We start from the raw sequence: 22090 nt of genomic DNA on the forward strand, positions 1-22090 counted from the left end.
TTGTGTTGGAGCAACTTGGCAATTAAAGGTCTATTCTGCTCAGGTGGTTAATGAATTGTGAACTCACTATATAACTTGATTTTTTCCTTTACATTAAAAGTCCAGTTGCAATCTTTTAAATTTCTATTCATTCTTTGTGAGTGCTTTATAAAATATTTCCTGAATAAACATAGCAATTGAAAGTGTTGATAAGCGAAGATCACAATTGCAGTATCTTATGCATTTGGAATAGTGGAAAAGAATTTGCAAAATTTGTTTATAACTAATTAAAAAAAAATTTAACATCTAACATTGAACACATTAATCTGGCTTTGGCTATAGCTGTAGATCTTAACTCTTGAAAAAGCTTAACAGTGAGGAAAGCATATCAAGTGAAGTAACCACTTGTAGTTTGGAATAGGAAGATAGCTGAAGATAGGAAGATTCAATCTTAACTTTCAATTCAATTTCAGAAGGGGAAGGGCTCAGTAAAACAAAACTAGCAATAATTTGACAGATTCTGTCAGAGGTCATGTAATAGCAAGTGTGGAAAAGAACTGGTGCCATAGGCACTTCTGTGCTCCAATAGAAGGTGAGTGCTATCTGGACGGAATTAAAACCTTGGCTCGCATCTAACTACCCCACCTGCTCTGGTCGTTGGTGAATCTGCGAACTGGATTCCAAAGTATTGTTCATTTCTCAATGCTACCTAGTCTTCCTTGCATTTAATTCACAAATGCTTTCCATTTACAATAAAATGTTAATCCAAACCCTTAACTGCCTGCCTGAGAGATGCTGCACTGTAATAGTAATATCTTCCCCTGTGACACCCTAGGTATGTGTTCTTATGATTGTACAGTTGTTTTTTTCAAGGAAACTAATCAGTGGTCACACAAAATGTCACATCTTTTAGAAATTTATTAAGTTTTTAATCTTCTAAAGCAACAGTTGGCTACACTTCAAATACAAGACCATCTAATCTGAAATAAACGCATTGTATGAATTATAAACAAGTTAGACAAGCCTCTGACAACGTATCAGTCTTTATATTCTCAAGTCTATCTATTTTCCCTTTTTACTCTACGCTGAATTTTCTCTCTCACATAGCTGCTTTCTATACTCACTGTTTAGAAATGAAGATTTAGTTCAGTGTGCTCTTTTCTAGCTCATTATTTTCAAGGACCTTTTAAAATTTCCTCCCACAATTGTCTTGCTTTCATTTGTAGTGTTGTGCTTGCTCAATTGGTGGTGGCGCTCATGAATCCGAGGTCAAGCCCCACTTGAGATTCATGTTTCAGGGCAACACTGAGGGAGTTCTGCTTTATCACATGTCAAATATTTATTAGAAATCACATCTGCCAGCACCATAAGAATGTTAAAGATACCATGGTCCTACTTGAAGAGGAGCACGACATTGGATTTTCTAGCCTCTAAATGACATGGACAATACAGTGTCAATTGGCAAGATTCATTAAACAAGGTTTTTGTTGAAGAAACTTTTTTTTTCCATCCCAGGTCTGAATAATGATGTAAATCCTATTTAGTGAGCAGCATGTCATACCAACATTTACATCTACTAGTACTTTACTAATTTCTGACTTGAAAGTCACTGCAGTTACCTCAGCTAGTGTGCTGCATGCTCCTCCAGGCCTCTGGCTTGGCCTGCATCCTCCAGTATTTATGGGTAAAATCTATGGGCAGAGACCATTACACTACCTGTCCACAGAAGTCAGCATTGGATATCTACTGGCTTCACGTTGAGCTGCACAGATATCAATCAGGGATTTAGTTATTCATCAGTTGAGACTGTCCCTCCTCATTTGTTTGGTGGGGGGTGGAATTTTAAGATGTTTCAGTTCCATTGACCTGGAGACTTTCAATTCTGACAGTCTGGAGACTTCATTAATGAAATAATTGCTCTACTGCTAAGATGACTATTCATCCAACATGAACTGCCCAGTGGCCTCTGGCAATCTCTTTCTGTATGATAAAACTCAATTTTATGTTATTTCAGCAATTAATATCCCAGGTAATTGAGAATCTTTAAATCACATGCTCACTTGGAGAAACTATGCAGGTTCACTGCTCAAAATGGTTTTGCTGCTTGCTTTTTTTTAAACAAAAAGGTCACCTTCACTGAACTGAAAAGTAAAATCTATTTTTCCAGCTCCTTTTTGAAACCAGGTTGCCTACTAACAACAATACACCACATGCATCATGTGTCATAGTAGGCCTAATTTGTAAATTGCAACCTTGAGAGTCATTTCAGACTTGCTAACCGGCAAATTTAATTGAAAGTTATATTAAAAAAATGTAATTAACTAAGGTCCAGATTGTCTCTTTGTCCTTAGTAATCGTGGTATATTTTTGGCTGAATGTGCAGATTGTTTAATTTGCCAGCCAGATATTGAACTTGAAGCTTTTTTTAGTGGAGCATTGATGAAGGTGGTTTGAATCAGTGGCTCATTATAGTAGATTCACAGCTGCAATTGATTTCATAACTGGTAGGAAAATGTATTTGAGAAGTTACGATCTCCTAGAGTTTATGGAATCTCTTTATTTCACCATATTGATTTTGTTTGAATTTTTGTTTGAAAGTTGCCTTGTGGGTTTATTGCAACAATGTGGAGCAATGAGTTCAAATACAGCCTGCAGCGCAAATGCTGCAGGCTGGCGCAGTGCACTGTGCAGAGTCCAATCAAAAGCTGGAGTCACAGGCCTAGATCCTGGTATAACCAATAATCTACATACGTGTACAGATCTGCCTTTGTACCATAAGTGGTTCAATAATATGAACAAGCTGACATATCTACTAAATTAGTGTACACTATATGAACGCAATTTAGGTATTATGGGAATTGAGAAAATTGAGGCCTGTAAACATTGTTATTGACAAATTATTCTGAACCTGAGGCTTGTATTTGAGACCAACTCTGCGTGCAGTTGCTTATTACAATGCCTTCTCATCTAAAGTTGAAATAAATTTACAAAAGGTAAATATGTATATAACTTCCAAAGAAACTAGATTTGTACTGTGCTAGTCATGCTAAGTGAGTGCCAGAGTGCCGAACTATTTGACTCAAAGAATCGCTTTCAAAGCATAATTATGGTTTTTAGTTAGGGAAACACTAACCAGTTTGTGCACTGAGAGTTCACAAGTGACATGTTGGCTGTATAACTAGTTAGTGTATTTGCAGATATTTGTTGAATTAATTTTGGAAAAATACTGGGGGAATATCTTTTAAAAGCTTCAAGGTGGGCAATTTGAAGTTTAATTTGAATAATGGTGTCTATGCCAATGCAGTCTTACTTTGTATGACACTAATCTTAGATTATGTATTCTAGTCCTGGCGAGAAGCTTCCACTTGGAAATGATTCTACCTCCCAGATGCTGCAATTCTTATTCCTTAACATAGAATTCTTGGTTTTCTAAATGGATAATCAAGTTAACTGTTCATACTTTCCCATAATCAAGAATTAAGTGTTAAAAAGGCTGTAGTACTGTCCAGACTAGAGGGGGATGTTTAACTTAGCTAAAATGCAATTTTAGACTCTCTACTGGGCATTAAACCTGTGTGGGTTGGGGATGAAAACATTAAGGAGAAAGTGAGGTCTGCAGATGCTGGAGATCAGAGCTGGAAATGTGTTGCTGGAAAAGCGCAGCAGGTCAGGCAGCATCCAGGGAAGAGGAGAATCGACGTTTCGGGCATAAGCCCTTCTTCAGGAATCATTAAATCTGGGAGGTGATAAGCATTTTTAAATCAAATAGATCCACAAAAGGTAATGATGGGTGATTTAAGGTTAAATAATGCAAAACAAATGGGCAGTGGTGAGTCCCAAGAGTTATTTCACTCCAAAGCAAACATGTTAACCTCAAACCTTCAATAACATGTTTGTAATCCATCTCTGTTCATCAAGTACTTGAAAATCTTAAACCTTTCCAAAATGGCTGATTATATACAGTTTGTCTAAAAGTATGATTTTTTAATAGAAACTCAATTTTTCTACCCAAATTTTTATTTAAGGTATTTACATCAACTACATAATTATTGTAAATTTGAAGCCTAATGTGTCGCCAAAATAGCCACCAGATTTTAAAATTTATTGCTAACATTCAACATCTCTTGCTGACATTTAAAAATTGCTAATGCTTCAATTTTTCTAAAGTTATTCACTATATAAATTGATATAGACCAATGTAGCATTTCAATACTTCAACTGTTTGCATTTTAAATGGTAGCTTCAAAATGTTGGGATTTATTCATAACTTCAAATGACACATTTTGGAACTTGAATCTATTCATGGGTCTGCTTTTTTTAAAAAAACGCATATGCTAAGATTACTAAACTGAATGAAGTTGACTGAAGTGTTTGTTTAGAAGTTATTTTAATTAGGAAAATTAGTGCAATCAACAATTGTTGTGAAATAGGCTGTGTATATAGAGAGCACTGGAAGAACAATGAGCTCGTCTTACAAATGAGGGCTTCTGATAACATTTTCTTCCTGGTCTTAGTTGCTGAGTGTTCAAACAGTGTAGCCCTAAATTCTGGAATACCATTTTTTCCCTTTCTCTCCTTGAAGGCACTCCTGAAAATTCTACCTTTGCCCATGCTTTTGGTTGCCAAGGATAATAGCTTCTCTGAACATGTTGAATTGTTTCAAAATGCTCTTGTGAAGTGCCTTTTAGTTTTTGTATTACTTTGTGTGCTGTTTAAATGTATATTGTTGATATTTAAAACAAAATATTGATACTGCTTTGAATTTTTTATAAAAATAAAAATCCAAGAAGTTATAACTGCTGGTTGCAGGTGCCATTTGATCCTACTCTCATTAGGATCAATATGTGCAAAGTGTTGCTTGCGTGTACAATCAATGTATGTAAAGTATTCTATCTCATGTTTTTACATGTAATTGAAACTTGCATGACATCATTTAGGCCTGTCAAGTCTTGTTAATTTAGTGGGAAAATTACTTCTCCTTTTAGATTTAAAATGTGTTGTGTTCTGCTGACTATACCACAAGTGCTGTGTAACTTTGGTTGAGGAACAGAAGATGTACAAGTGTTGAAGACAGGGAAGAGCCTTGAGGCTGCTTTCCTTCTGAATGTTTGGTCTGAGATATGAGAAAATACAGAAGTAATTTGAGGATTTCATCTTTAAAAGGATGATATAGATATTTGAGCATATGTCTGGATATTTTAAAGAAACTTAGTAGATTAGGGATTGGATATTCAGAATAATGAAACTTTTTTTCAGTCTGCTGTCAGACAGCCATGTTTATGGAAGGGGCTTTCAGGGAGAGAGTAGGAGTCAAGAAACCTACAATGTTTTACAAATATTCAGATCCTAGAATCGGGAGATTGAGAATTACTCTGGATATAGTAAGGGTGGGGGGAACATTTTCACCTGCAATTGTGCAAATTGTGACGTGATTTCTGTCTTTAAAGGAGAATAAAGCAGGTACAACTCTATATATTTGATCTAACACTGACATTGACAGCTCTATATTATTGCTCAGATTGAATCCTTGCTCATCACTCCACAATTTCCATTACATGCATGTTATCTATTAAAAAGTTTAAACCCTTAATTACACATGCTAATTAAATACTTTGCTTGCAACTGAATATAACTCTTTTTTGCCCTAAATATGCTACTAGAGATAGAATTACTGCAAGGTCATTTTGTAAGTTCTGTGAAGCTAATTGTTGCAAATTTCATAAATTCTAAGAATATTGTGTAGTAAGGGTTTTTAAAAATTTAATCAGCCTGTTTAGGAATGTTATTACACACCTTTTTGCAACAGCTGAGACTTGAACCTGGGTCTCCAAATCCAGGGGTAGGGACACTATCATTGTGCCACACTGGCCCTTCAGCAGAGTTTACCTTTATAAAAAATTAAAGCCCCCTGTATGGCTCAGACACTTCCCAGTGTGGTCAGGGTCTATTCCAGTGCCTCGGATGCTGCCTGACCAGCTGTGTTTTTTCAGAACAACACTCTCAACTCTATTCCAGGGCCACCTTCCCAGAAAAAGTGATATTATAATTTTATTTATTCAACTTTTTCAATTTGAGGTTTATTAGATACTTCAGTGCAAGTACTGAACTGTAAAGTGCTGTCAGGCTGTAAAAATAGTTTGAATCAGTGAAGGGCTGAGTAATTGTTCAGTCACTTCATATTTTAAGTATTAGAGTCAGCTGCAGACCATCACAACCTTGTTTCTGATATCATTGTGAATCACTTACACCCACATAAAACCAGAATCTTTAGCTCACTATCCATGTATATAGTAAATGGTAACCCCTGACAAACTAATTGAATCATTTCATTCAATTCATATTGTAAATCTTACTCAAGTATCGTCTTTGGGTTTTCACACACTTCCCCTGATGCTGCCTGCCTTCCATGAGGCTGTTGGTCATACTGGATAGGATCTAGCATAATGCACGTTGGTTGTCTTCTGGGTTTGCACCCCAGTCGCAATTCTTCACTGGGAAATGCTTCAGCTGGACTATCAGGCAAGTTGGTGAATGTCTTTCCTGCTGCTAAATATTTAGGCACTTAATTTATTTATTGTTGCATTCTGCTTTGTTAACACTGCATATTCAACAAAGTGCAGTTTTTCAAGAGAGATTTTACTGGCTGTACACATGGCAAAGAGCTCAAAAGTATTTGGTGACTAGCGTATTTGGGAGCGCTTGTAATATGCAGGAATGTGGACAACGAGACAAGACACCAAGATAACTGTACTAAGAAATAGGTAACATACAAATGTGAATCCTGCTCTGAGTGCAGAATATGTTTTTTGTTTGGGGGTGAGGCATGGGGAGTTGTGATTAGCATAAGGTTGAATTCAAATTCACTTTTGTTCCCCCATTCTTGAAAGATATAGGGCCAATTGCTGATATTACCCCAGTAGGTATCTTTAAACTCAAGCACTTTTAATTTAACCTGAAACCTTTCCATCTAATATGGTTCTGTTACAGCATATGTACTAACTATACCATCGAAGGAAACCTGTTGAAATGGTTTGGTGTGTATAAAAAAAAGAACGTCTGTGCGCATGTGGGTATATTTTTTAAAGCAGCATTTGTTGCTTGTCTGGTTTACTATGCCATTTATAAACTGATCAAGTAGAAACATATTTGATTATCCAGGAGCTCTGTTGGATCCAAGCTGATTCATACCTGTTTTATGCCGTCCAGTTATGTCCAGCTGTTTTTACACAAGCTCATTAGTTTTATCTCTGCTTGGAGGGGAAAAGGCACCATTTTGAAAAAATAATCTATCAGCTCCTTAATGGACCTAATTAATTTGGCTGAAATCCATATATATCTTACCCAGTTCAATTTCAAATCTATCATTTTGGCTGATCTTTAGCCCCTCAAATTTACCCCATTATTCAGTAAGGTCATGGCTGATTTTGCCCCAAACCTCACCTTTTTTGTTAGTTCATCATAGCTACTGACTCCCTGATATTTCACAAATCTTAGCGATCTCCTCTTTAAATATACTCTCTGCTCCACCTTCTACAACTGTCTGGGATAGAGAATTCCAAACATTTGCTACCCGCTAAGAGAAGAAATTTCTATGCATCTTGGTTTTAAATGCACGTTCCCTTGTTCTGTAACTATGCTCCCTCCGAGTTTGAGAAACCCCATTCGTGGAAACATCTCAATACGAACCCTGTCAAACCCCTTCAGAATCATGTATGCTTCATTAAGATCACCTGTCATTCTTCTCAACACTCTAGCAAATAAAAGCAAGTAATCTGTTTAACTGTATTTGATAAATCAACCCTGGCATCCCAGGAATCAGCCTAGCGAATCTATTTTGAACTACCTCTATGTCAGCGCATTCATTCTTCACTAGACAGGGTAGACGGGAAGAAACATATCCCCTTAACGGAAGGATTGATGACCAAGGACCGAGATTAAAATTAAGTTAAGGGGCAGAAGAGATAGAGGACCTGAGAGGAAAAGGTTTTCAACTTTCGGGGTGTTGGGAATCTGGAACTCAATGAAGTTATAGATGCAGAAATCCTCAACATTTAAGAAATATTTAAACATGCATAAGTGGTTATTTTTGACTACAATAGGCTGAAGACGATACAACTCTATGGGTACACTCTACTCCAAGTTCTGCCTGATTGACACCGTGTAGAGTTTTAAAAAGACTTTTCCCTATTTTTAAACTCCAAACCTTTTATCAATAAATTCCATTTGTCTTTTACTTCCATGCTAACTTTTTGTGTTTGTGCACAAAAATATTCTGATCCTTGCATATTTTTGGGAAGTCTTTCCATTTAACTAAGTCTTCCTTTTGATTCTGTATACCAAAGCGCATGACTTAGCACTTCCTGACATTAAGCACCATTTGTCAAATTGTTTGCTCACTTAACTGGTGGGGTTGCAGATTTAGGATTGTAGTTATAATTATCCTTATAATTTTAACCTGTGGAGAGAAACAGTACTAGTTGGGTTTGAATAAAGTAAGGATTGGATGAGGGTTGCTGTGAATCTCTTGATAGTCAAATAACCTGCCACCCTTACTGCAGCAACAAATTGGCTGCTCGAGTGATGTACCCATCGCAATAGTTGTGGACTTCACCAAGTGAGGGAAAGGTTTGCTGTATGTCTGTCATAAAGTTTAAGATGACTGACTGTATTCTGAAAAAAATCCTGCATGTTAAGTGTATTGTGATTTGGTAAATTTTACTATTGAGCATTTGGAAACTACACAGTGTAAATAAGCAGTCTTATGTAAGACTGAGATGAGAAGAGTTTTTTTAAAAACAGACATTGACAGTCTGTGGAATGTTCTACCCCAGAAAGAAGTGGAACATGGGTCATTGAATAATTTTAAGGTAAGGACAAATGATTAACAAGGGAGCCTTAGAATATCAGAGGTATCCAGGAATTTGGACTTCGGCTGCAATTGGATCAGTAATGGTCTTATTGAATAGTGCAGTAGGCTTGAGGGGCGAACTGGTCTGTTCCTTATTCTTGTGTTTGTATGTGTCATTATAAAATTTAAATTCTTATTCTGTGAGATTGCAAGTTTGCTTTGAAGACTCAACTTTATGGTACTGCAACCATGTGTAGAACCATATTGTTCTGAATAAGATCAACTAACTCAGCTGAAATCAAATTGTTATCAGCACAGTTTCATTTATGTACAGTGTTAATGTAATAAAATGTCTCCGGTTTCTTCACAGAAGAATTATAAGGCAAAAATATACTGAGCCAAATTCAGAGATACTGGGGCAGATGGCCAAAAATTTAGTAGTTAGTTTTAAGAAGCAACTTAAAATAGGAGGGAGAATCTGAGGTTTAGGAAGGGCATTCCAGAGATTAGACCCTTGGCAGCTGATGCTACAGCTGCCATTGATGAAGTAATTAGGATTGGGGTTGCTCAAAAGGCTACAGTTAGAGGAAGGCTGAGATCTTTGTTGTGACTCTGAAGGAGTCTTGTGCCTTATGTATTACATAAAACATGCTTTTTCTTTTTCAGGAACATTCCTTTCGTTTGACTTAATAGACGTGATATTTTTAATAGTTATTGTATGTACTAATAAGCCTTGTGTTTCTGTTTTGCAGATTTTTGATGATTATTATCATTTTCGGCATATGGGCGTGATGAAACGATCATTGAGTCAACATGTGCATCATCAGAATAAACTGCGACAGGATCCTCAGGTATGTTCAGGATCGGGCTTGAATTGCAATTCTCCTACAGTGAAATAGACCTCAGCAATCAGTAGAAATGGCCATTTTTGGCTGTAGGTCGTACTGCTATAATGCGCCTTTTGTCAGCGCAAATTGACTAGCACGATTGATGAATTGTGAACGTTGTTTGGATAATGTGAACTTTCGACTGAACAGGTAGTGATTTTTCTATTAGTGATCTTCTAGGGTCCGATTTTCTGTAGTGGTTTTCCATAACACGAGGTTGCAGAGGAACACAACTGTTATTTTTTCATTTGTTCTGCTATAACATAAGTAGTCAGTATGACAAAAGAGAATATCTTGGTTTACCGGCCTTTATTTTCAATTAATGACAGTGGGTCGACAATGATAATGCAGTATATGCAATTTATCTGAAGTATCAAAAGACCTTCAATAATCTTCCCCTAAATTGACTAGTTAATAAGCTCAGCATATGTACTTAAAATCCCTGAATTAGTCGGTCCGATTGTTTGTTTCAGAAGCCTAATTTTTTAGTGCCTTGAACTGGATTTACTAGCTCTAATTGCCAGACTGGTTTTGGTGTCTGAGACCTGCTAACAGTCATTCAGAACCTGAAGTCAGTTATAGAGAAAAACAAAATTCAGCTTGGGAATATATGAGCTGGATTAGTGGTGCTGGAAGAACACAGCAGTTCAGGCAGCATTCGAGGAGCAGTAAAATCGACGTTTCGGGCAAAAGCCCTCCTGATGAAGGGCTTTTGCCCAAAACGTCGATTTTACTGCTCCTCGGAAGATGCCTGAACTGCTGTGTTCTTCCAGCACCACTGATCCAGAATCTGGTTTCCAGCATCTGCAGTCATTGTTTTTACCTAATATGAGCTGAACCGACTGAGCTTGTTTGTTTCTTTTGGGTGGGACCAAGATTGTATGTGCAGGAGTGCAGACAAACAAGAAGCTCAGATTCCACTCCTGTGCTGATTCCACTCCTTGCTAATTCCTCAGATTCCATTGAGAAGCAGAAGAGAATCTTGGAACTTCTATTTTAGTAGCACCAGTTGTTATACACTGAGCTTTCAAGGTGATAATGTAGTCTTCAAAGTGCATTTCTTCCAACTTCTGTTTTTTTTAACAGTACTGGACTAATTGTGAACACTGAATCTGAATTCTGCTTGTGCATTTAAGTTTCTGATCAAAGCTTGTGGACTTGTATGCAATATCTGCAGGCTTAACACGCTTTTTCTGACATCAGTCCATTTCATGTACAATTTAATTTGAAATGCAGGCTGGCAGTTCAAATCTTGGGTATAGAACTGCTTGAGCAGAGTTGTAAATTCTAGTACTCTCTGCTTGGCTCGCATTCAAAGCAGAGCTGAAAATGTGTTGCTGGAAAAGCGCAGCAGGTCAGGCAGCATCCAAGGAACAGGAGAATCGACGTTTCGGGCATAAGCCCTTCTTCAGGAATGAAGAAAGTGTGTCCAGCAGGCTAAGATAAAAGGTAGGGAGGAGGGACTTGGGGGAGGGCCGTTGGAAATGCGATAGGTGGAAGGAGATCAAGGTGAGGGTGATAGGCCGGAGTGGGGTGGGGGCGGAGAGGTCAGGAAGATGATTGCAGGTTAGGAAGGTGGTGCTGAGTTCGAGGGATATGACTGAGACAAGGTGGGGGGAGGGGAAATGAGGAAACTGGAGAAATCTGAGTTCATCCCTTGTGGTTGGAGGGTTCCTAGGCGGAAGATGAGGCGCTCTTCCTCCAAGCGTCGTGTTGCTATGGTCTGGCGATGGAGGAGTCCAAGGACCTGCATGTCCTTGGAGTGGGAGGGGGAGTTGAAGTGTTGAGCCACGGGGTGGTTGGGTTGGTTGGACCGGGTGTCCCAGAGGTGTTCTCTGAAACGTTCCGCAAGAGAACACCTCTGGGACACCCGGACCAACCAACCCAACCACCCTGTGGCTCAACACTTCAACTCCCCCTCCCACTCCACCAAGGACATGCAGGTCCTTGGACTCCTCCATCGCCAGACCATAGCAACACGACGCTTGGAGGAAGAGCGCCTCATCTTCCGCCTAGGAACCCTCCAACCACAAGGGATGAACTCAGATTTCTCCAGTTTCCTCATTTCCCCTCCCCCCACCTTGTCTCAGTCATATCCCTCGAACTCAGCACCACCTTCCTAACCTGCAATCATCTTCCTGACCTCTCCGCCCCCACCCCACTCCGGCCTATCACCCTCACCTTGACCTCCTTCCACCTATCGCATTTCCAACGCCCCTCCCCCAAGTCCCTCCTCCCTACCTTTTATCTTAGCCTGCTGGACACACTTTCCTCATTCCTGAAGAAGGGCTTATGCCCGAAACGTCGACTCTCCTGTTCCTTGGATGCTGCCTGACCTGCTGCACTTTTCCAGCAACACATTTTCAGCTCTGATCTCCAGCATCTGCAGTCCTCACTTTCTCCTCGCATTGAAAGCAGCCATTTAACCAGTTGTATCTTGGGAGTGTTGAACATATAGTGTTCAACCGCACAACCGTCTTCGAAAGATTATTCTGGGATGTTCAGATTGAATGTAGGTAAACATTTTATCCCTTTTGAGAGAAATAACCACTTTACAAGTTTAGCCATGTATAGTACCTTTTTCTTAGATGTGCTGTATTGAGGATTTATGGAGAATCTTCTTTTGAAGGTTCGCAACAATTTAGTATGTGAATAAGATTTTGAGCCCTGCCTTATTTGGGCAATAAGACTGAAGACCTGCATCTCAGAATTGGTCATGCCCCTGGGAGAAAGTGAGGACTGCAGATGCTGGAGATCAGAGCTGAAAAATGTGTTTCTGGAAAAGCGCAGCAGGTCAGGCAGCATCCAAGGAGCAGGAGAATCGACATTTCGGGCATGAGCCCTTCTTCAGGCATGCCCCTAGCCAAGTTGTTTCAGTACAGCATTAACACCAGCATCTCCCTGGCTATGTGGAAAATTGCCCAACTATGTCCTATGTATGTAAACAGGACAAATCCAATCAAACCAATTATCTCCCCATCAGTGTACTGTTTAATGGTCAGTCAAGCAATGGGAAGGGACTTTCGACCATGCCATTGAGCGAATCAAACAGTGGCAAGGGAATAATTGCATTGACACTAAGTTGGGTTCTGCCAGGCCCACCAAGCACCTGATCTTAATCCAGCCTTACTAAAACATGGACCAAAGGACTAAGGTGAGAGTGACTGCCCTTGCCTAAAAGCGGCACTTGAATGAGTTTGGCATTGAGGAGTCTTAATAAATCTGGAATTGCTGGGAGAAACTGCCTACTGGTTGAAATCCTATCCATCTCAAAGGAAAATGTGTCATTTCTGAGGCCAATAATCTCAATCCCAGCATGTTGCTACATGAATTCCTCAAAGGTAACGTTCTCAGCTTAACTGTCTTCAGCTAATTCAGCAATTACCTTCCTTACATCATAAAATCAGAAGTTGGGGATGTTTGTAGGTGGTTGCATAATGCCCTTCATCAGTTGTACCTTCACAAACACTAAAGCGGTCTGTGTTAAAATGCAGTAAAACCTGGACAAGGTTCAGGCTTAGGCAGATTTTTGCTGACAGGTGCCAGGCAATCATCACCTCCATCAAGAGAATCTAACCATTAGCCTTTTAATGGTAGTGCCATTAAAAAGTCAATTAATCCCAAGTATCAGCATTCTAATCAGAAACTGAACTGGCACAGCCATATAGATGTGTTTACAATAACAGGTCAGAAGCTGGGAATTAGATTAGATTAGATTACTTAGTGTGGAAACAGGCCCTTCGGCCCAACAAGTCCACACCGACCCGCCGAAGCGTAACCCACCCATACCCCTACATTTACCCCTTTACCTAACACTACGGGCAATTTAGCATGGCCAATTCACCTGACTTGCACATCTTTGGACTGTGGGAGGAAACCGGAGCCCCCGGAGGAAACCCACGCAGACACGGGGAGAACGTGCAAACTCCACACAGTCAGTCGTCTGAGTTCTCCTCCTGACTTCTCAAAATCTTCATCTACAAGGCATAAGTCAAAAGTGTGATGGAATACTGTCCATTTGTTTGTATGGGTGCAGCTCCAACAACACAAGAAACTCTCCACCATCCAGCACAAAGCAATCCACTTGGTTTTCCCCCTCACTTCCGTCCAGAGCCCCAAAGGATCTTTTCACTTCGGCAGAGATTTTCCTGCACACCAACCCACCTCATCTACTGCATCTGTTGCTCTTGATATGTGGCCTCCTCTACATTGGTGAGACAGGACGACAACTCATGGAGTGTTTCAGGGAACATCTCTGGGGGACATGCACCACACAACCCCACCACCCTGTGGCTGACCACTTCAACTCCCCCATCCCACTACCCAAGGGCATGCACGTCCTGAGCTGCCTCCAACAACAAATCAAAGCCACTCACCAACTGGAGGAAAAATTATTCATCTTCCGCCTTGGGACCCTTCAACAACACGACAGCAGCATCAATCTCACCAGTTTCCAAATCTTGCCCCCCCCCCCCCCCCCCCCAACCACTCTCTTCACCTGTCCTACCTGTCCATCTTCCTCCCACCTATCCGCTGCACCCTCCCCACTAACCTATCACAATTACCTCCCTCCTGCATCCACCTATTGCCTTCCACACACGCCCACCCCATCTCCATATTTATTTCTCATCCTCCTTACCCCTCCACATTCTTGATGATGGGCTTATGCCTGAAACGTCAGCAGTGCTGCTCTTTGAATGCTGCCTGACATGCTTTGCTTTTCCAGTGCCACTCTTTCGACTCTGATTCTGAAGCACCTGCCGTCCTCATTTTCTACTGATGCACTTGATTGGCACTTTGTCCTCCACCGTCAACATTTTCTCCCTCTACCACTGATGCACAATGGCAATAGTGTCTACCATTTACAAGATGCACAGTAGCAACTCACCAAGATTCTTTTGATACCACCTTCCAAACCTGCAATCTGCTGCACCAAGAAGGATAAAGCCAGCAGATATTGGCTATGCAACTACTTGCAAGTTCCTCTTCAAGGAAAGCACCGTCCTGACTTGGAAACATATTAGTGTTCCTTTAGTATTCCTGGGTCAAAATTCTAGAACTCACTTTCTAACCAAAATATGGGCATTCCTCTACCACATGGACTGGTGATTCAGAAAGGTGATGCTAAAGCACCATTTCCAGTTGTAAATGAAATGCTGACATAGCTAGTGAATCCACGTTCAGTGTAAAATAATTTATATTAAAAAAAACTTGTCTAAAACAGCCTAGAGGATTTGGAAGTTGCCAGGTACAGTTCTTGGTCTCTGGTGGGTTAACCATTGTCAGCTGATAACGTCATTGGTACATTTACTCAATTAGAGGTGAGTAGGAAATAGTGAGGCACCCCACTACACACCATCTCACTGAATGTGACTTGTCCCTTAAAGGGATAGTCTGTCAACACTTAAAAATCTCCACTTGCAAGAGGTACTGGAAGGGAATATTTTGAAGTGGTATCCTAAAAAGCGATGGTACTTTGAGAAGCTTCTGTGACTTCTTAGCTTTGTTTTGCATTTTCAAAAAAATTTCCGAGTATTATAATTCAATTAAGCAGGGCGTTTAATAAATTAATAGAGGAAGCACAGCACGGACTTGGGTTGAACTTTGATTAAATAACAAAGGCAATGGGTTTATTTCCTTTGGAGTAAACCAACAGGATGCAGCTGGCAAAGACAAACAATACATAGAAAACATTTGAAAACACTCAACCTGGGATTTGTGAAATATTCCCACGCAAAGAGGCAAGTCATGCCAGTTGCATTGTTTTTGCTCCACAGTTTGTTAAATATAAAAGTAGTTTGTGTTTACTGAATATTCTATAACCTTCAGTCTTTGCAGCATTGTGTATTTTTTTAATTAAGCAAATGATCTTAATTCCTTTTAATTAAGCAAATCAGGGGCAGATGAGCTAATTTTCTTACTCAATTGGTGCAACCTGCAGCTGTGGTTTGACACAGGTGCTGACCTCTCCCTCTTTCTTTCAGTTCTGTATTGAGGAAAGGTGTAATTGCAACTGCTTTTCCAGCTGATGAAATGCTGTCTATTTTAGTAGTATGTGTGGTGTAAAGGTTGCTTAATTATGATCATTGGGGTAATGCAAACAGCTGCTTACACACGCACATAACTTCCATGAGAGTTCAGGCTGAGGAATTGTTTCACTCCAATTTCTCCAATGTGGATGTTGCCAATCCTTTGTATTCTTAGAAGTTTCAATAATACACCTCCTTTCCAATAATCTCAGCCAGTCAGAGCCACAGAGATGTACAGCACGGAAACAGACCTTTCGGTGCAACTCGCCCATGCCGACTAGATGTCCCAATCCAATCTAGTCTCATTTGCCAGCACTAGGCCCATATCTCTTCAAACCCTTCCTCTTCTTATACCTATCCAGATGCCTTTTAAATGTTGCAATTGTACTAGCCTCCACCACTTCCTCTGGCAGCTCATTCCTTACACTCATCACCCTCTGCATGAAAAAGTTGCCCCTTGGGTCTCTCTTATATCCTTCCCCTCTCACCCTAAACCTATGCCCTCTATTTCTGGACGACTCCACCCCAGTGAAAAGATATTGTCTATTTATCCTATCCATGCCCCTCGTGATTTTATAAATCTCCATAAGGTGACCCCTCAGCCTCTTACACTCCAGGGAAAACAGCCCCAGTCTATTCAGCCTCTCCCTATAGCTCAAGTCCTCCAATCCTGGCGACACCCTTGTAAATCTTTTCTGAACCCTTTCAAGTTTCACAACATCCTTCCGCTAGGAAGGAGACCAGAATTGCACGCAATACTCCAAAAGTGGCCTAATCAATGTCCTGTACAACCGCAACATGACCTCCCAACTCCCTTACTCGATACTCGAACCAATACTGGAAAGCATACCAAACGCCGTCTTCACTATCCTACCAATCTGCGACTCTACTTTCATGGAGCTATGAACTTGCACTCCAAGGTCTCTTTGTTCACCAACACTCCTTAGGACCTGACCATTAAGTGTATAAGTGCTGCTAAGATTTGCTTTCCTAAAATGCAGCACCTCTCATTTATCTAAATTAAACTCCATTTACCACTCCTCAGCCCATTGACCCATCTGATCAAGATCCCGTTGTATTCTGAAGTAACCTCCTTTGCTGTTTGCTACATCTCCAATTTTGGTGTCATCAGCAAACTTACTAACTATTCCTGTTATGCTCACATTCAAATTATTATATATAAATGATGAACAAATAACCCTTTTTAAAACTATCTGCAGTAATATTAGTTATAAAAATATTAACATAGAAAAGAAAGTCAATGCAACTTTTTTCCAATGGTGCTCTTTTTTTTTCCACCGCAAGTTACCACAAGAATCTTCCAGTTCAAGGAGACACCAAGATGATCTTGGAGGACTGATGCTTGTATGTTAGATTTTAAGTGCCTGGTCTATTGGATAAAACCTGAGTGAAGCTGGGGCAATTCAATCTCCAAGGAATTTTAACCCAAGAATAAAAACATGCTAAATGTGCTCATGAGGTGCCTGTGTAAAACTGTGAATTTAATGCACAATTATGGTACTAACTGCTGTCTTACCATAATTTGAGACTGCTTGCAGGTATTAAACCAGATGTGCAGATTTGCCACTTGAATAGAAAAATAGGTGGAGTCAACTTCACCTAAGGCAATCCGTTATTATCCTTGATAATATTATTGTGTACTCGTTCAATCGTTTGAGTTGACTGATAACTACAGTGTGTGATGACTAGACTCTAACATTTGGGGCAGTTGGTGCTTCAAGGGTTGGATAGACTGGTTGTTTTGTACTCCTGATCCCTCTCTTTCACTTCTGCATTTCGTCAGCAAATCTTGTTCAGACCCCTCTGTTTTGGTTGCTCCAAAAGCAGTGCTGCCCATGAGTCTGAGATGTGCAACTTCTTATCAAGGTAATTTAGGACATTGATGCATTTCCTGTATCTCAGGGTCTCCTGTTCTTGAAGGTAGATACAGGCCATGAAGTTCATCATTACCCCTTTTTGTAGGTGTGTGGTGTGCTGGCTGACATGTGGCATCAAGTTGCAGGATGGAGGGAGGACATGCCACCAATTATAGAGTCATAGAGATGTACAGCATGGAAACAGACCATTTGTTCCAACCCATCCATGCTGACCAGATATCCCAACCCAATCTAGTCCCATCTGCCAGCCCCTGACCCATATCCCTCCAAACCCTTCCTATTCATATACCCATCCAGAAGCCTTTTAAATGTTGCAATTGTACCAGCCTCCGCCACTTCCTCTGGCAGCTCTTTCCATATACGTACCGCCCTCTGCGTGAAAACATTGCCCATTAGGTCCCTTTCCCCTCTCACCCTATGCCCTCAAGTTCTGGACTCCCCCACCCAGGGAAAAGACTTTGTCTATATATCCTATCCATGCCCCTCATAATTTTGTAAACCTTTTAATGAGGGATTTAAAGGGAGGTGTATGTCCTATACTCATAGATTGGAAAGACATCGTTTTGTCCTCAAGTTCTCTTCTGCAGTAGCTATTACTGTTCTGCTGGCCTCCTTCCCTGCCCAGACGAAGGACCACCAAGCCAAATATCTGTCACTGAGCGTGCGCGCGCACCTGTGACTTCTATTGCATGACACAGAACAACATTTACTCTGTCGGAGTGAAATTCTCAAAGAACTTCAGGAATAAGTAGTGTTGGTGCTCATGTCTCAGAAAATCTCCAGTTACGTTTCACAGCTCCATTGATGTGAACATGAAAGGATGAGAATCCACAGAGCTTAGAATCCATCAATGCCTCATCTACTCCCAAATGTTGTTGGAGCCTGTCCTTTCCTCCTACATGACCTCCACAGTAATCAGTTGCAGGTATTGTGGGGCAGTCAATCCCTTATTGATCAAACACCTGAAGATCTTTTATATCTAAGAATATTGCCAATCCTCAAAACTTTGTGTGAAAGAGACATCCCAAGTGGTGAACAGGATTGTAGACACTTTGTGAGCGGACACTGTGTTATTTTCATAATGCAAGCTGAAGCAGTCAGTCAGTCAATCCTCAACTCCTTTTGAATTTTTTTGGTCCGTATGATGGCAAACTAATGAAATAATCTGATTTCTTTGCAAGTTTACATTCCAGCCAAATTGTGAAGTACTTCTGAAGGAGACTTCAGATCATCTTTGCAAATTTTTTTATTTTGGTTTTGAAATACTGTGAATGGTTTTCATTGACTAAAGTCGTATATTACATTGCAATGTTCTCAGCTGATCTGCCCTTTGTTATCTATTCATGTTGGTAAAGGACTCACTTGTAGACATAACCATCCACTGATATTCCATTTGCAGGAACATTTGGAGCCAAAATAGTTTTGTATTTCTCTCCTTGGTGATGCCTGAATTAAAAAGTGTAATGGTTTACCAAGATTGGAAATACTATGCGTGACTTGGTGCAGATAGAGGAGAGAAAAAAAAGTTCTGAACTAAAACAAACATCTTGTCTGTAAGAGAGGATAGTTGACACATTGCAGGTTAGACTCTTACACAGAAATGACAAGCTTGTGACCAGCAATGCTCAAGTTCAGTACTCTAAACTACAATTTCTATTACCTTTTATAAATGATTGTATGCTGCTAATCAACATTTTTCTAGTAAGGACAAGCACTTCCAGTAAGCGAGCAATAACTTTTGACACAATTGTTCTTTTGGCAAGGATGTTAAAGCTTGTACACATTCAATCTTCCTGCTACCTGTCAAGAGCCGGAGGTGGGGAGGGTGGGGGGATAAGGTTAGATCAGTTGACTAGACAGCTGATTTGTGATGCAGAGTGACATTGATAGCACATGTTCAAGTCCTGCACTGGCTGAGGTTAACATGATGGTACCTCTTTCTCAACCTCACCCCTCGGGTTCAACTCCATCACCAGTCTTCACTGTCTGAGAGAACAGCTCTATGCTCTGGTAGGGCTATGGTGACTTGTCAAGCGCAAAGCCCTGAACAAAACGCAACCAGAAAATTTGTTACCTTCCTCAATCCATTGATCGTGCAATATAGAATGAGGAAAGGTCACTGGTATTAATCAGCAGGATTTATACTGCAGTAATATGAAGTCCCTTTTGTGATTTGACCTCAGGTAAACTGCTCAGTCATAGCCTTCATGCACAGCTGGTAGTTGTGATTGTGATATAATTGACTTAGCTAAAGTTGTGTTTCTAGCTAAACATAACGTAGCCTTTAGTAATTTTTGGAGGGAGGGCATTAGAAATTCTACATTTCCATTGTGTAACCAACTCTTGATCCTTTGTTATGCCATTTACTTAAACAAAAATTCATTTGGAAATTAGTCAAATCTGGGTCAAGTACCTCGAACAGATTGTAAAGTCTGCCACTATTTCCTTCTACTTGAACTTTTACACTAATTGTATCAATTAATCTGGTTAAACAAAATTGCTTTGTAATGCCCTTCTAGGTAAAAAGTTTCTTTTCCTCAAAGACTTTATTCTTGCAAACAGGTCACATGGCTGGAACAGCAAGTAATTAAGAAAAGGAAAAAGAGAGACACTTACACTGAACCAAATGACCCCAAATTCCCAATCCAGTGGTACCTGGTAAGCAATTCTTTGTGTTTTGCAAGTACAGAAAGGTACAGATTCTGCTCCATCAATCTCCCCAGAGGTTTTTCAGTCTCTATAATGAAGATTTCCTATATTGGGAATGATGTGGTGCAGTAAGGGAATGGCATGAGACTTGTAAAGGAAAAAAAGGTCTACAAGGCATGAGGAACTGTGGACCAAGATGTTAGAGAAGGATGTTTTGAAATGTTTGAGAAAATTTTATTTTCATTTCATTTAAGTGAAGGAAAATCTTGGTATGTGAATTTAATATAAGCCTCAAATCAAGAGAATAAGCCCTGTGAAGAGATTTTGTGGGACATATTTTGTTTGGGAAAAATATCCTTTATCTATTAAACTTTCCATTAACTGTTTTATTGCTAAAATTAGGACTGGGTCATTCAGGAATGATGTCAGGCTCACCCCCCTGCACAATATTTTATGCATATCTGAAATGGTTTTTCCCTCCCAGAACTCCAGAACATAGGTACATATTGTCACTTGGAAATTTTAAAGCTGAGATTAATTTTTTTTTTAGATAAGTATGTTGAGGGTTTTAACTCTAAAGCATGCAGGTTGATATAGAGCAGCCTTGATTTATTTGAATGTGGCAGACCCTCCAGATGCTGCATTGGCTTCTCCTGTTTGTTTCAAGAGCAGAACACAGAAGTAGCACAGCATTTTAAAGCATCGTGTTTTATCCTGAATTACATTAGATTAGATTACTTACAGTGTGGAAACAGTCCGTTCGGCCCAACAAGTCCACACCGATCCTTCGAAGAACAACCGACCCTTCGAAGAACAACCCACCCAGACCCATTTCCCTCTGACTAATGCACCTAGCACTACGGGCAATTTAGCATGGCCAATTCACCTAACCTGCACATTTTTGAACTGTGGGAGGAAACCGGAACACCCGGAGGAAACCCACGCAGACACTGGGAGACACTGCAAACTCCACACACAGTTGCCTGAGGTGGGAATTGAACCTGGGTCTCTGACGCTGGGAGGCAGCAGTGCTAACCATTGTGCCACCATGCCGCCCACTAATTGATTAATTTTGAGAGTTTTTGGAATCCTATAAAACCAGCATCTGCCCCTTTCTCTTCTTAAGTTATTACTGTTCATAGGTAAATTTTGGGTGCATATATGGGCTAGTTTGTCCCCTTCCCATATTTAATGTGTATTATAAAAAGATTTCTACAAATATTGAACCGGTGAATAGTATTCCTGTTCATACAGACCTAGTGTGAAAACACTTGGTTAGGACTGTGCTTTTAAACTTGTCAGCCTGTACTGTGCATAGTACATCTTTGTACAACGGTACTTTTTTAGGCAAACCCAACACAAGCATCCTGGGCACCAAAGAAGGGTCTTTTTCTTTTTTAACTCCTGAGTTGCTTTGACAGAAATTTATTTTCATGACTTAAAAAATCATGAGGAGCATGAATGCGGTAAATAGACAAGGTCTTTTCCCTGGGGTGAGGTCATCCAAAACTAGAGGGAATAGGGAAAGATTTAAAAGGGACCTAAAGGGAAACATTTTCATGCAGAGGGTGGTGAATGTATGGAATGAACTGCCAGAGGAAATGGTGGAGACTGGTATAATAACAATATTTAACAGGCATCTGAATGAGTTTATGAATTGGAGGGATTTAGAGGGATTTGGGCCAAATACTGGCAAATGAGACTAGATTAATTTGGGATATCTAGTTGGCATGGAAATGTTGGGCTGAAGCGTCTGTTTCCATGCTGCACAGCTCTAGGACTCTAACTTTTTAACGTTCT

General features: G+C 40.1%; 1 protein-coding gene across 2 annotated transcripts in view; it reads left to right on the plus strand.

The window, feature by feature from the left end:
• The window catches only part of LOC122542575 (furin), a 105472-nt gene that overhangs the window by 49435 nt on the left and 33947 nt on the right, over positions 1 to 22090 (plus strand). For both annotated transcript variants that reach the window (XM_043680489.2, XM_043680487.2), the window contains exons 2-3: positions 9580 to 9678; positions 20204 to 20299. In XM_043680489.2, the coding sequence (XP_043536424.1) occupies positions 9580 to 9678; positions 20204 to 20299 (195 nt within the window). The remainder of the gene's footprint in view (positions 1 to 9579; positions 9679 to 20203; positions 20300 to 22090) is intronic.

The sequence above is a fragment of the Chiloscyllium plagiosum genome, unplaced genomic scaffold, assembly GCF_037043375.1.
Source record: "Chiloscyllium plagiosum isolate Xiang-an unplaced genomic scaffold, Cpla_swu_hap1 HiC_scaffold_42, whole genome shotgun sequence".
In the NCBI taxonomy this organism is placed as follows: Eukaryota; Metazoa; Chordata; class Chondrichthyes; order Orectolobiformes; family Hemiscylliidae; genus Chiloscyllium; species Chiloscyllium plagiosum.